Source organism: Oryza sativa, chromosome 10, assembly GCF_034140825.1.
Source record: "Oryza sativa Japonica Group chromosome 10, ASM3414082v1".
In the NCBI taxonomy this organism is placed as follows: Eukaryota; Viridiplantae; Streptophyta; class Magnoliopsida; order Poales; family Poaceae; genus Oryza; species Oryza sativa.
In genome coordinates this window covers 16,921,306-16,934,326 of record NC_089044.1, presented here as the reverse complement: position 1 = coordinate 16,934,326, position 13,021 = coordinate 16,921,306, and the positions used below count along the sequence as shown (strand labels likewise).

Sequence of the window (13,021 nt, the reverse complement as noted above, 5' to 3'; positions counted from 1 at the left end):
TTCCGGCTGCTGAACCTGCATCATGCCGCTGCGGATGAGGGCCTCGAAGCCGACCTCATCGATTTTTCAAACACTGATGATGTTGGTTCGGAGCTTGGGAATGTAATAGACGTCGCGAAGGATTGGCGTTTGCAATTCTAACACTTGAAGATGACGGTACCGCGCCGCTCGATCTGCACCATGGACCCGTCTCCAAATTTGATGGAGCTGCCGACACCGGCGTCGAGGGTGGTGAAGGCGGCTCTGGTCTCGGACATATGGTTGGTGTCATTAGTGTCGACCACCCAATGGTTGTCTTCCTTCTGTGCCACATCCCCGATCTGGGCAAGCACCTTCTCCTCGATTAGGTGCACCTGCTCGTGTATCGAGGTCAGCACCTAGGTCAGGGGTTGAGGAACGACTAGGGCAAGAAGCGGCAGAGTTGGCGTGATGGGCGGTGATGTGGGTGGGTGTTGGTGGTGGAGAAGGGGATCCGGGAGCCGCCGCCGTTGACTCCACTATGTCTATGGTCGCGATAGCGAATGGAAGAGAGGCATCTTCATCTTGGGCCAAATGGGCCTCCCCTCCTTTCTTGGGTTTTGATCTGCAGTCACGGGCCTAGTGTCTGGCTTTCCCACTGTTGCGTCACGTATTTCCCAGCCCGAGGCATCGGACCGGGAATCATGCGCAATGGCTTCGCCTCCCCCGCGACCTTTCCTTTTTCTGCAACAGCGATTGCGATCACCGGCATCATTGTCGCCCTAGCAGCTGCCTTTTTTTTCTCCTGTTCGCGGGCCTTCTGATGGATGAGCCAATCTTCCGCCGAGAGGAGTAGTCGGCCGCTGCTGTCCGTGGCCTCACTGCTTGCAGGCTTCTTCCACTCCTCCACCCCCCGAAGCTTTCTGGTCAGTTCCTCGATGGACACCGTGCCTAGGTCGAGGATGGTCTCGATGGAGATGGCCACCTGCTTGTGGTACTCCGGGACCACCTCTAACATCTTCTTGATGACCTCCTTGTCCGGTGATGCGGAGCGAGAAGTCCTCGATGTGCTCTCTGGCTTGAACGCGATGGCAGCGAAATCCTGGCGCAATTTTTGCACATTCGCCTCCACCTGCTCGACGCCGACACAAACTGCGCGGATCGCTTCCCAGACCTCATGCGTCGTCTCCTTCTGTGCAAGCGACGTTAGCACGTCTTGCGGGACGACGCATAGAATGGTGGTGAGAACCGTGCAGTTGGAGCATAAATCATCGGTTCCGGGGTCGACGGCCTCCCACAAGTAGAGTTTAACTTATCAGTTTAACCGATTGTATCGGAGGTCACCGATAGACCGAAATTTTGAACAAATTTTAGTTGAATTTGAACAAATATTACCAAAATTCACGAAAAATTAAAAAACTAAAAATTTCGGCCGAAATAATATCGTATCATAGGGGTCCGAAATGATTTTCAGAAACTTCAGTCCGAAATTTCCAACCCTGCCCACAAGCCATGTTCCTGGAGGTTCACCTGCATCGCCATAGACCTCTCAGTGTAGTTCGTGCGCGTGAGCGAGCAGTAGGCAATCGACTCGGAGCTTCTCTCGATCACGCGCTGGATGACAGGTTCGCGGCAGACAGACGAACAGACGACGTCCTCGATCCTCGCTGGCAACCGAGTGCGACATCGAGCCTGGAGCGTCGTCTGAGGTCTGATACCACTTGTCAGCTGCAACCTGAGATCACTCGAGCAGAAACGCAAGAGAGAAAAAAAACACGATGAACTTGAACACGGGGTTTTTGGTGTTGCGTGCAAACAATGCAGCTTTTCTGTTTTCATTCATCTCCTATTATTGTCGTTCTCAATACAGGACCGTGCACGGCGTGCACAACATCCCGGTAAAACCTTGTTCGGTTAATGCTTATGAGGGAAGGATTGTAATGGATTTATTCCACACCTATTGTGGTGTGAATTATTTCCCCTTAATCCCCTCCAATTCTCTTTAATCCCCTTTAAACCGAACAAGGCCTAAACTTGGTCACAAACCCATGTAGCGAATGCCATCCCAGACGCTGAGACCATGCCACGCGACGCGCTGCGTGCGAACTTAGCGCACGTCAAGCTCCACTACTTCGTGACTGATCAAATCGCAGCCACGCTGACTCAAAACAGAGTTTTCAAATAGCAAAAAAACAGGGAGGGAAAATAGCTAACAGGCTAACAGAAAGCTAACAAGTACAGTAAGAACCAAATCCCAGCTAACACATGGCAGGAAGGAAAGCTACTACGTAGGGTGTGAGGTTTGCTAAATACTCCTGATTAGCTACGTCCGCGCGCGGTGTTTCGCCTGATCCTGGTATGTCTTGATGGTGTACATCGTCTGTAATATGGCACACACAAGTAGGGCGAGGGCGGCAAGGGTAGCCATCCAAACCAGCGGATTCTTCCAATCCTTGTAGCCGAACATTTTCGCCCACACAAGCCACCCCGGGTGCCGGCAGTGCTTCTCCAGCTTGTCCCAAGCTGACTTGAGGTAGTCATGTGTGGGATCATAAATGGTTTCAACACAGAGATTGCATAGCTTCTGGGCCGCCCTCTCGTCGCTAGCCTCACCGTGCACGATGATACCCTTTTCCCTGAGGAGGCTGACGTCCGCGCCGGTACACGCCAGCTGCGATATGAAGTTGCAGTAAGAGGTGACATGGCCGCCGAGGTGTTTGTTCATATTCTCCAGCAGCATCAGGTTTCGCAGCAGCCTCCAGCTCTCCGGGTTCAGGTCAAACGAAGGTATCTTTACCACATTGCAGCAGACGACCTTGACGTCCAAGATGCACTGCGCCTTGCCATCGCTGCTGATCTCTCTCTTCTTGAATTTCACCCGCAGATTCCTGTATTCTGTCGCCCGCCGCCACTGTCCCGTCTTGACGACGCCGTCGCCGCCTCCATTCCGGCTCGGGTCCGGCGTTGGCGCCAGCAGTTTGTGGCACAGGTGGAGGACGCTGTCGGCGTTGCCCGGATGGGTCAACTTCCTCCTCGTGTAGCGTGCCAGCATTGAATCGGCGAAGACCTTGCCGACTTTCTGATTGGGGTCTTCGCCGGGGTGAAGAAGACTGTAGATTTCTCGCACAACAAGGAAGGGGAGCTGGTTCCCATAGAGCAAGATGTCATTCCACAGGAAGCAGTTATCCCACAGGTTTGGAATACTGTTCGGATCAATAACAGTTGGTGGAACTGCTGCAGTTTGTTCAACTTCTGCAGGATTACTTTCGAAAAGACAGCAAAAGCTTCGCCAAGTATTAGATGCTGCAGGACGCTGTGGCTCAGGCTCCGACTGACTGCTGGTATCATGTAAGGTCGTCAGTAGTAGGAAGCATCCGTCGGTTATCATCATCTTTTTGAAAGCTTCGTCGTCCACGCCTAACGAGAACGATCTTTTGTCATAGTAATTCTTCACTTGATCAGTTACCACATCGTTGATCTGTTGTAGCGCCGTACCCCTACCTTGCTGTGTGAGCTTCTTCACCACTTCATTTTCGCACCATTCCTTCCATACCTGCGATCTGTTGTCCAACCCGTTTTCACCGTAGCGATAAGGACCGATAGAGATATAAGTCGGCTTGTGCATGTCTTCGTCTATCTTCCAAATTTTCTTGGGGACCTTGTAAAGGAGGCATCGCGGTTCAGGGATGGGCACTGCCACATGTCCTGCAGTTTTATTTTTAGCGCATGTCAACAATATTGTAAAACGTAGAATGTTCTGCAAATTAACTGATAAACATTATGGTCATGATTCTTTTGTTACGAACTCACGCTAATATAAATGGCCACTCCCGGGAGATCTCTGACAGTCTACAAGTCAACCATTTGTAGTAGCATAAATCTTACTATATTCTATAAACCCTGAGCATGAATCGTTTTTGAAAAATGAAATGTTATAGATTAGAAGTTAGAACTGATCCCTCCGTATGTGTTTAACTGATCCTCCGTGTATGTTTGGCTGGAGAGACGCGATGGATAAAGTTAGGGTGAACTCATTTTTTACTACGTTCGGATTGGGAAAGGTGATATGAGATAATTCATGAAAAGAAATATTATCCCATATCACCTTTCCCAATCAGGTTTAATTTCATACCTAAAAACTTGTACGGAACATTTCAACTCACTTCCTCTCTCATTATATATGGGCCACACTTTCCCCTTTCTAAAAAATGAAACCATTCCATCTCTCATACGGGACCATCCTATGAAAAAAATAGCCAAACACATGTTCTAAACTAAGGCCATATTTGTTTCAGGTTAAGATTATTGTAATTTAGATTATTGAGTCAGATTACTATAAGCTGGATTATAATAAACATAATGTTCATTGATACTTTTTTATAATATTTTATTGCTATTTGGTTTGCATGCGAAATGCATGTGCCGACCATTCCCAAATGTTATATTTCTTACATAGTGAAATATAGGCGTATGGATCTTACATTGTTGGTTTGATTGCAACAGCTATATTAGAAATCGGGCGTATAGCTTATAACTATTTATAGCTTTTTTCAGTTTGATAGCGACTAAAAGATAGGGAGGGGAGAGGAATGAAGAGCACAGAGCTCAAACCACATAGGGGAAGGGTGGGTAGTGCTTTTGCGCATGTGGGGGGGAGATGGAGGGGACTCTTTTTCTCCAATTTTTCTAAATGATTAGGTGAAATTTAATGATCAAATGATTTTTTTTATTCACATATTTCTATGATTTCTTTCTAGTAATTTTTAAGGTGTGACATGTCGCATGTTATGATTTTTCTAAAAGAAGATTTAATGGCTGAATATAATAGGTCATCGATTTAAGTGGAAAGATGTTTTTTTCCATTTAATTTTGAAGTTTCTTTTCTAATTTTTAAAACATGACACGTGGGGACTTAATAGCGCTCTAAGTTGTGACATATGGTGGCTGTGATTTTTCTAATTTCTGTTATGTAGAATAATTTAGGATGACATAATAAATATTGCCAAATTTTGTAATGTTTCATTGTTGGTTTGTTATTGGTCTATGTTTAAATTATGTATTTCAAATTTTATATAGCGAAATGGGTAACACTGAACCTAATTTACTTATTAGTTATAAATAAAACCAAATAAATAAACAGTCCCAACAAATTGAAAATTAGATGTTATTTGGTTGCCATGTAAAGGAGAAATGTCTATTCAAATGACGTATTTTTTATAGTAAAATATGGGTAATATAGGTCTTTATTTAGCTATCTAATTATAAAACACCAGTTCAAACAAAATTAAGAATTAGATATAACTTTAGAATTGTAATTATGATCATTTAGCTATTTAACTATAGATTGTTTTTCTATTAAATTGTTAGTTAAAATAGATCATTTAATTTATAAAACAACAAAACATTAATCAGCCCTATATAATGTTTGGGAAATGCAGACAAATTAAGTCCACAGCCACCGAGCTGCGCCCGGCCGTTTAGCCTCATGTGAGATACTAGTAGAAGCGAAGAAATTAAAGAAAAATCTTAACTAATATACGAGAAATAGGGAAGAGGCATGAAATGCAGAGGTTCAAGAGAGGGAGAAGTAAACGTACGTGTTCCTAAGTAGTATGTCGACACTTTGAACGGGAGAGAAGAGTTTGATTTTTAATAGATCTAGTTGGTGACTAGTATGAGATATAATGTACTAAAATAACAAGTCCATCATTTAAATGGATATCAATAGTTATTTTTTTAAGAAAAACTTGATATGTTTTATAATTCATTAGAGTGCAATATGGTAGTCTACGAGCGTTTATATATAGGAGGTCATGTAGCAGTTTGTAAGCGTTTATATGATGTTAAAATTGACTTCTAGTATGTAATAGATATTTTTTGTTGTGGTTTAATTTATCCCAAAGAAATTTTAAGTATTACTTATTTCTTTTTAGTTTTTTAAAAGTTTTTAATAAACCGAATGATCAAAACATGGTGACACATGTTAATTATAGCATTATATATATGAAAAATTAAAGAAGTAGTACAAACGAGAAAGTGAATGTGAATACCTACATGACATTCGTTCCCAGGGGAGAGATTAAAAGAAATACCTGGCGCAGGGGCTGGCTGCGGTGGTTGCCCCTCCTCTGCAATCTCATTGTTCAACTCAGGGTTCTCATTGTTCGGCAGCGGCGGAGGGTTGTCCATCTTACCACCAGCCGGTAGGCTAGAAGTTCTATGCACGTCATCTAAAGATAGCACTATGGTTAGTTATCGTATAATAGATTAGTTATGAGGTTATTTTTTAAAATAACTAACTTTAATCTTCTCTTACTTGTACATTAGTTCCATACTTAGCACTTAGAAGACTAATTTTTGAATGGCTTATAGCTTATAGCACTATTGTACTTGCTCCTTGACCTTGTAGTAGTAGTCATCCAGGACAAGGAGGGAGGACGATAATAGGTGTGTGCAGTGAAAATGCGTCGATCCCGAAGTTCGTGTGAAATATTGATTCATATTCGTAATACTAGAAAATATCCTATCCGACACTTAAGTTCTTAGGTTAATTGGATCCATGCCACTGCAAATTTTTAAAATAAGAACCATGCCACTCCATCACGATTTCCGTCCAATCCGTCACATTTTCCGCCGTCTCCGTCTTCGTCCTCTCGTCGTCCTCGTCTCGACGGCAGCACCAGCACGGCAGTACGAAGGCGGGCGCGGATGGCAGCACGGCGCACGGCGGCACGGCAGCACGGTGGTGGATGGCAGCACGGCACCGGCGACGGTCGTGCCCGCGTCCGCTCCCCGCGCCCCTCCGCGACCTCCTCGCCGACTTCCTCTCTCTCCACCGTTGCAGCCGTCGTCGTTGACCATCTCCGCGGTGGACCCGCCGCCGTCGACCTCATCTGCGCGGGAGAGCTCGGGAGCCGCCGCTGCCGTTGCTGTCCTCGTCGTGGTCGTCGACGAGCCGCACCGCCTCCGCCCGGATCTGCCGAGGAGGGCCGCTCGTTGTTGCTGCCGATGGAGGAGGCGTCGAGCCTCGAACTCCGCCGCCGTTGGCCCCAAGCTTTGTCACTAATGCTGCCGACGCCCATCTCCTCTCTCCACACGACCATCCTCGGCAGCAGCTGCGCCCCCTCCGCGACCTCCCCGCGAAGCGTCCTCGTCGGCGGCGGCGGCCTCGCTCGCGACCGTCCTCGCCGGTAGCGGCTATGCTCGCGTCCGCCTCCACGGCCGTCCTCGGCAGCAGCTATGCCCCCTCCCCGACCTCCCTGCGAGCGTCCTCGCCGGCGGTGGCTACGCCCGCGCCCGCCTCCGTGACCTTCCTCGGCGGCGGCCATGCCCCTCCGCGACCGTGCTCGTCGGCGGCGGCAAAGATCGATGGTTGTATGTTGATTGGTTTAGTTAGCTAGCTAGCTAGCCTCGCGCGCGCTGCATCTGTAGCAGCTAGCTAGCTACTCCCTGAGCTCGTTGGGTGTTTCTGCCCGAGCTCCGTTCCGCGCCGAACCCCGTCAGGCCCGGCCGCAACCGCGCCGGGCTGTCCTCCGCCCGTGCCAGCCGTCGCGCCAGCTCCCCATCCTCTTCTCCGTTTTGCCGCGTGAAGCCGACGCGTTTTGTTGCGTGCGCCTCATCGGCTTCGACTCCGGTGGTCGAGCTGCTCACACGTGTCCGGCGGCAGCAGACGTGAGAGAGAGAGAGAGGAGGATGACGGCGAGAGAGAGAGGAGGACGGAAATCGTGATGGAGTGGCATGGTTCTTATTTTAAAAATTTACAGTGGCATCCAGCCGATAACACGAATATGTGTGGCATTTTTTTTGATTTGCCACATTTACAGTGGCATGGATCCAATTAACCCTAAGTTCTTATATTTAAAGAGGGGCCGGGATTAGCATATATGGATGCATCTAGTTAGTGCACCAGTGCATCGTTTACAAAAAAAAATATATAGTGCTCGTAGGAAGTATAGTAGGCTCCAAGCTAAGGGAGAATGAGAGAGCTTCACATCGGTTGATCACGACGAAATTCGTTCACTACTGTACGTAGTAGTACTAGAAACGAGTATGTGCGTTATACGTACCTGCAATACAGGCTCGCGCCTGATCCCCTGTCATCTCAACCTCCTTCGCCGTCGCCGAGGTGGGGTTCTCGCTACTGGACGGCTGCGACGTGCTGGCCATGCCTGCCACCGCCGGTCGGATCCTCGCACAAACCACGGTGCTACGGGAGGAGGAATTACGTGATGTGAGCAGCACTATATATATCGGGCGGGCGGACTCGCTCCCGGGCGCACCTACTGCAGCTGAACTGTGTGTCTCAGTGCTCGATCTGTGGCGCGCTGCAGGCGCCATGCATGCGGAAACAGATCCCTGACTTTGTGCAGTTTGCAGCTATGCCACTGATATGTGAGCCCCACTTTAGTATGGCCCACATGTTAGTGGCACAACTGTAAAATGCACAAAGTCAGGGGATCCTCATTCCATGCATGCGGCCACCCAGCCACTTTTATACTGACACGCGACACGACACAACTAGTATATGCATATTGGCAGAATGTTTGGGCTTATCCGCATAATATATAATCAGGGCCAGATATGCATCTAGGCTGGACGTACTATTTTTTTTTAAAAAAAAGGAAATTGAAACTGGACTTGTCCTTGGTCACGTTTGCTTTCTCTTGATATCACGACCAGCGCTGTCCAGCGGTAGTTATTTTTTTGGCAAAATATGCTACAGTACGTGCAAAATACTGATAATTGGCTGAGGGACACCGTAAAAACGTGACACCGTCTATGGACACTGTAAAAGTTGTGTAATTGACCTTAGTACACTGGAAGCATTATTTTATCAATTTCAGGATGAAAGTGGTGAGATTTTTCTAAAATGCCCGGATTGCCCCCCCCCCCCCAACACCCCCGAGTGTCGATGGCTTCGCAGTTCTCTTCCCCGGCGCCGGCGAGATTCCCAGCTGACGAAAGGGACGTCGGCGTCGTCCGCGGCGGCGAAGCTACCGAGGAAGAGAGGCAGCGGGCGGGTGTGTGTGGGGAGGCGGCCGAGGAGCGGAATGGGCGGAGCCGGGCGGAGCCGGGCGGAGGATGGTGAGCTTGATGTCCCGCCTGCAGAATCCGGACTCGGCCAAGACGTGGCTGACGACGGAGTCATCGAGGGCGGCCACGAGGGAGTTGGAGACGGGGGGCTCGTCGGCGCACGCGGCCACCGGTGCTCTTCCTCCGATCCAACCACCTCTCCAGCTGGCGCACGCGAGAGGATAGCCCGACTGGCACCGCTGCCTGGCCACCGCACGCCGGTGCCTCTCCCCTATGTTGGTGCTGCTGCCCAGTTGAGCTCCTCCTCCGCTCGGCTGCGCCCCGACACATCGGCACTGCTGTCAGCCGCCCGCCATCGAACTGGCCAGACCCGCACCTCTGTGGTCACGCCATGCCGTCGACCGCCCTGGCCGCCAGTGTCACTGCACCACGTCGCGCCGACCTCGCCCCACTGCACCTCTGAGGCCGCTGAGCCATTCTCAGCGAAGTCAATGGGAAGGGAGAAAGAAGGAAAGATAAAAGGGCAATCCGGGCATTTAGAAAAATGTCTCACGTCTTTTGACCCAGAAATAATAAAATAATATGACCGGTGTCCTATGGTACATATTTTTTATAGTGTCCATTAGCTGTGTTACGTTTTCGCGGTGCCTCCTAACCAATTACATATTTTTTGCGTGTTCTGTGGTAAAATTTGCCTTATTTTTTTCTGGAGCTCTTTTGGGTGCTCCATCCTCTGCCTTTATAGAGGTGTAATCGAGCCTTAGTAAATCATCAACGCTTGATTACTGATGCTCTATATTATTATAATAACAACATATAAATCTCTGCAATTAATCTTCATGTTCTCTTCAAAAAAATACAAAATACCCCCTTAACCTTAAAATATAGGATACGACAACTACCAAGAGCAACAACAATGTATAATACCGAAGTAGGTATTAGTATGGGACTATTTATCATTTGGTAGTAGTTAAATCATGCACCACAATATGTAAGGATATAAGAGAGGTATTAAGATGGGGACAAAAATATCGTTCCTGAAAACCTGAAAAATATCGTTCCTGAAAACCTGACAGTATTCCAAGTAGTTGTTATTAGATGCTCTCACAATGGCTACAACCACATAGACCAAAATTGGATGGCTTCATCTAGCCAAATCGCCCGGATATACTTATCCAGTATATTGAGGGAATATTCCCTATTTCGGGTCGCCCCATCCACCCTACCCTCCAACTAAACACCACAAAAAATCGGGCGGCCATCTCCCATCTAGGCTCATCCACCCAACCAAACACACCCTTATTGCTCATTCACTGCTGTGGATGTCCTAGCTAACCCAAAGACCAAGAAAAGTATGCATGTATGCACGTATTGTATTATAAGATATTAAGAAAAGTGGTTGCGATGTATATTTTGGATGGATGGAGTAGTTTATTTGTGGATATAATTACTAACCCTAAGGGCTCCTTTGATCTGGAGAGAAAACATAAAAATTTTCGAGGATTTAAATCGTATAGAAAAATTTTCTATGGAGTCCTTTGAAACAAAGGATTGAATTATATCCTATCCTTTGAAAATTTTATGGAATGGACAACTCTATAAGGATTTTGGAGTAAATTTAGTAAAAGCTCCAACCTCTTGAAATTTTTCTTCGAGTCTATCATCTAATTCCTGTGTTTTTCCTGCGGTACAATCAAACGGTCATTCCTGTGTTTTTTCTGCGTTTTGCAATTCTCTGTTTTGCACTTACATTCCTATTAGAATCCTGTATTTTTGTTTTTGTATTTTTTCCGTTATTCCATTGCTGTGATTCAAAGGTATCCTAAACTCTACATGCAAGCAGCTATCATAAAATAGTCGAAATGCATCAAAGACAATGAGGGGCCTACATGTCAATGATAGACCAAAATGTGAAATTTTGAATTTCAAAATTTTTATTTAAAACTGTAGAGGTATAACTAGTATCCATACTAAACATAAAAAAATATTTTTTGGATAGTGATAGATGACAATATTTTTACCAGTATGTGCAATGTAAATTAAATATAACTTGATTTCTAAACTATGTTTAATTGTACTCTCTCCATTAAAAAATAGTTGTTTTCTAGCATTCAAAATTTCTGCCAAAATGGTTATCGCTTCAAAATAATGCTTATCCCATCAATCATCTCATGTCAAATTTCTTCCTACTGTACCCCCAACCACTCTCCGACTCACCAAACATACATCAATTAAAAAAGGGTATAATATAGGTTTTTTAACCTAAATCTATGTTAAACTATATAGAACGATGATTATTTTGAGACAGAGGGGTAGATATTAACAGTTTATTGCACTTGATTAGAATTTCAATATCTCAATATAACATTGTATTGCTCCATTCCTTATTGTAATGCAACTACTTGTGAAGGTGTCATTTTTATGTTTTTAAGGGTGTTATGTAAAAATATATATAATTGATAATTGAAATAGCTCATACTCTCCCCCATTCTATATTAATCATCATATAAGTTTTTTTAAACAAGATATACAAACTTTAAGTCCCAAATACGCACAAGAATAAATGCTTAATTATCCCAAATGTCTGCAAACATACATAAAAGCAATGTTATATGTCAAAGGAAGAAGTCAGAGTTATATAATCAGTTTGAAATTTCTAATTTTTACTTATGTGGTGATCAATATGGAACAGAGAGAGCAAATACAATTTATTGTTTCACAGGCAATACATGTAATAGATTAGTTATATTGGAAACAATATAGATATGGTTTCATCTCTCATCATTAATTTTCTTATCGCATCATCAAAAGTGTTATATGACACCATCTAATCGAAAAAAAAGCTCGCTCTGACAATAGCCTAATGATTTGTTTGTTTGAATAACACACTTATATTTTTTAAGGGAAATCAGCACGAGATTGTGTCATTTTCATTAAATATAGCAAGAGAAAAATACAACGTCTAAGGACAAATAAAAATGATAAATTGCACACTTAAACAAGATGCAGTATAAACTCACGCAGTCGCTTAGCTCCGCCAAGGCCCACACACAGTCTTCTTCCTTTATTTCAAAAGCAGGGAGGATAAAGTGGCTTCCTTTTGGTCGAAGATCCTCCGGTCGTGCTCTTTCCAAGTTTCCCAAACGATTAGGAGAATCAAAGTACGTAGGTCCTTTCTGGGTACGCCCACCGAAGCGGCTAGCATCTCCCACCACTCTTGGACCGTCCGATCCGATTCTTCCTCCATTGTCAGGGCTGCAAGCTGTTGGTACCCTATCCAAAAGGCTACCAGGCTCCAAACCTTTTGGTATATTTGCAGTCGGCGATAAGGTTTAAGGCGGTTTCATCCTCTATTCGGTAGAGAGGGCACCGCCCGATAACACACTTATATTTAAGGCAGGTGTTTCTCGTTAAACTGGTGGAGAAATCATCTTTGGTCGGTCGACCAGATTTCACAATAGTCCCGGTTGTATTAAAAACCGGGACTAAAAACATCTTTAGTCCCGGTTTAAAAACTCTAAGGTACTTTTCAATCTTTAGTACCGGTTGGTGTTACCAACCGGGACTAAAGATCTATTTGTAGTCCCGGTTGATAACACCAACCGGAAAAAAAGATCGCCATACGCTTTACTCCCGGTTGGTGTCACTAACCGGGACTAAATATCTATTTGTAGTCTCGGGAAAAAAGATCGACGTGAAGATCGGAGAGGCGTGCGCAATCGGATAGAGGTATCTCCTCCTCTCCTCCTCTCCTCAACCTTATATCTATTCCTCTCCTTCTCCTCTCCTCCTCTCTACTGCAGCTTCTCCTCTCCCTCCTCTCTACTGCAGCGGCGGGGCACGGAGGGCCGGTCTGGCGGCCGGCGCGGCGGCGGCTGGCGGCCTCGCGGCGGCGCGGAGGGCGGGCTGGCCGGTGCGGCGGCGGCGTGGCGAGGCGGCGGCCTGCGTCTGCTATTTTTTTCTTTTTTTTGGGAGAACTTGTGATTCGGATCTGAGATTGGTGTGTGATGTATTTGATTTGTGTGTGATG

General features: G+C 45.9%; 1 protein-coding gene across 1 annotated transcript; it reads right to left on the bottom strand.

Moving 5' to 3' along the window:
- Positions 1-2,039: 2,039 nt before the first annotated feature.
- On the bottom strand, positions 2,040-8,409 carry LOC107277550 (UPF0481 protein At3g47200). The gene is made up of 3 exons (XM_015757756.3): positions 8,025-8,409; positions 6,051-6,188; positions 2,040-3,663 (listed from the first exon to the last, which is right to left on the bottom strand). Exons 1-3 carry the CDS (start codon positions 8,293-8,295, stop codon positions 2,282-2,284), a joined length of 1,791 nt encoding a protein of 596 aa, XP_015613242.2. The 5' UTR covers positions 8,296-8,409; the 3' UTR covers positions 2,040-2,281.
- Between the last annotated feature and the right edge of the window lie 4,612 nt (positions 8,410-13,021).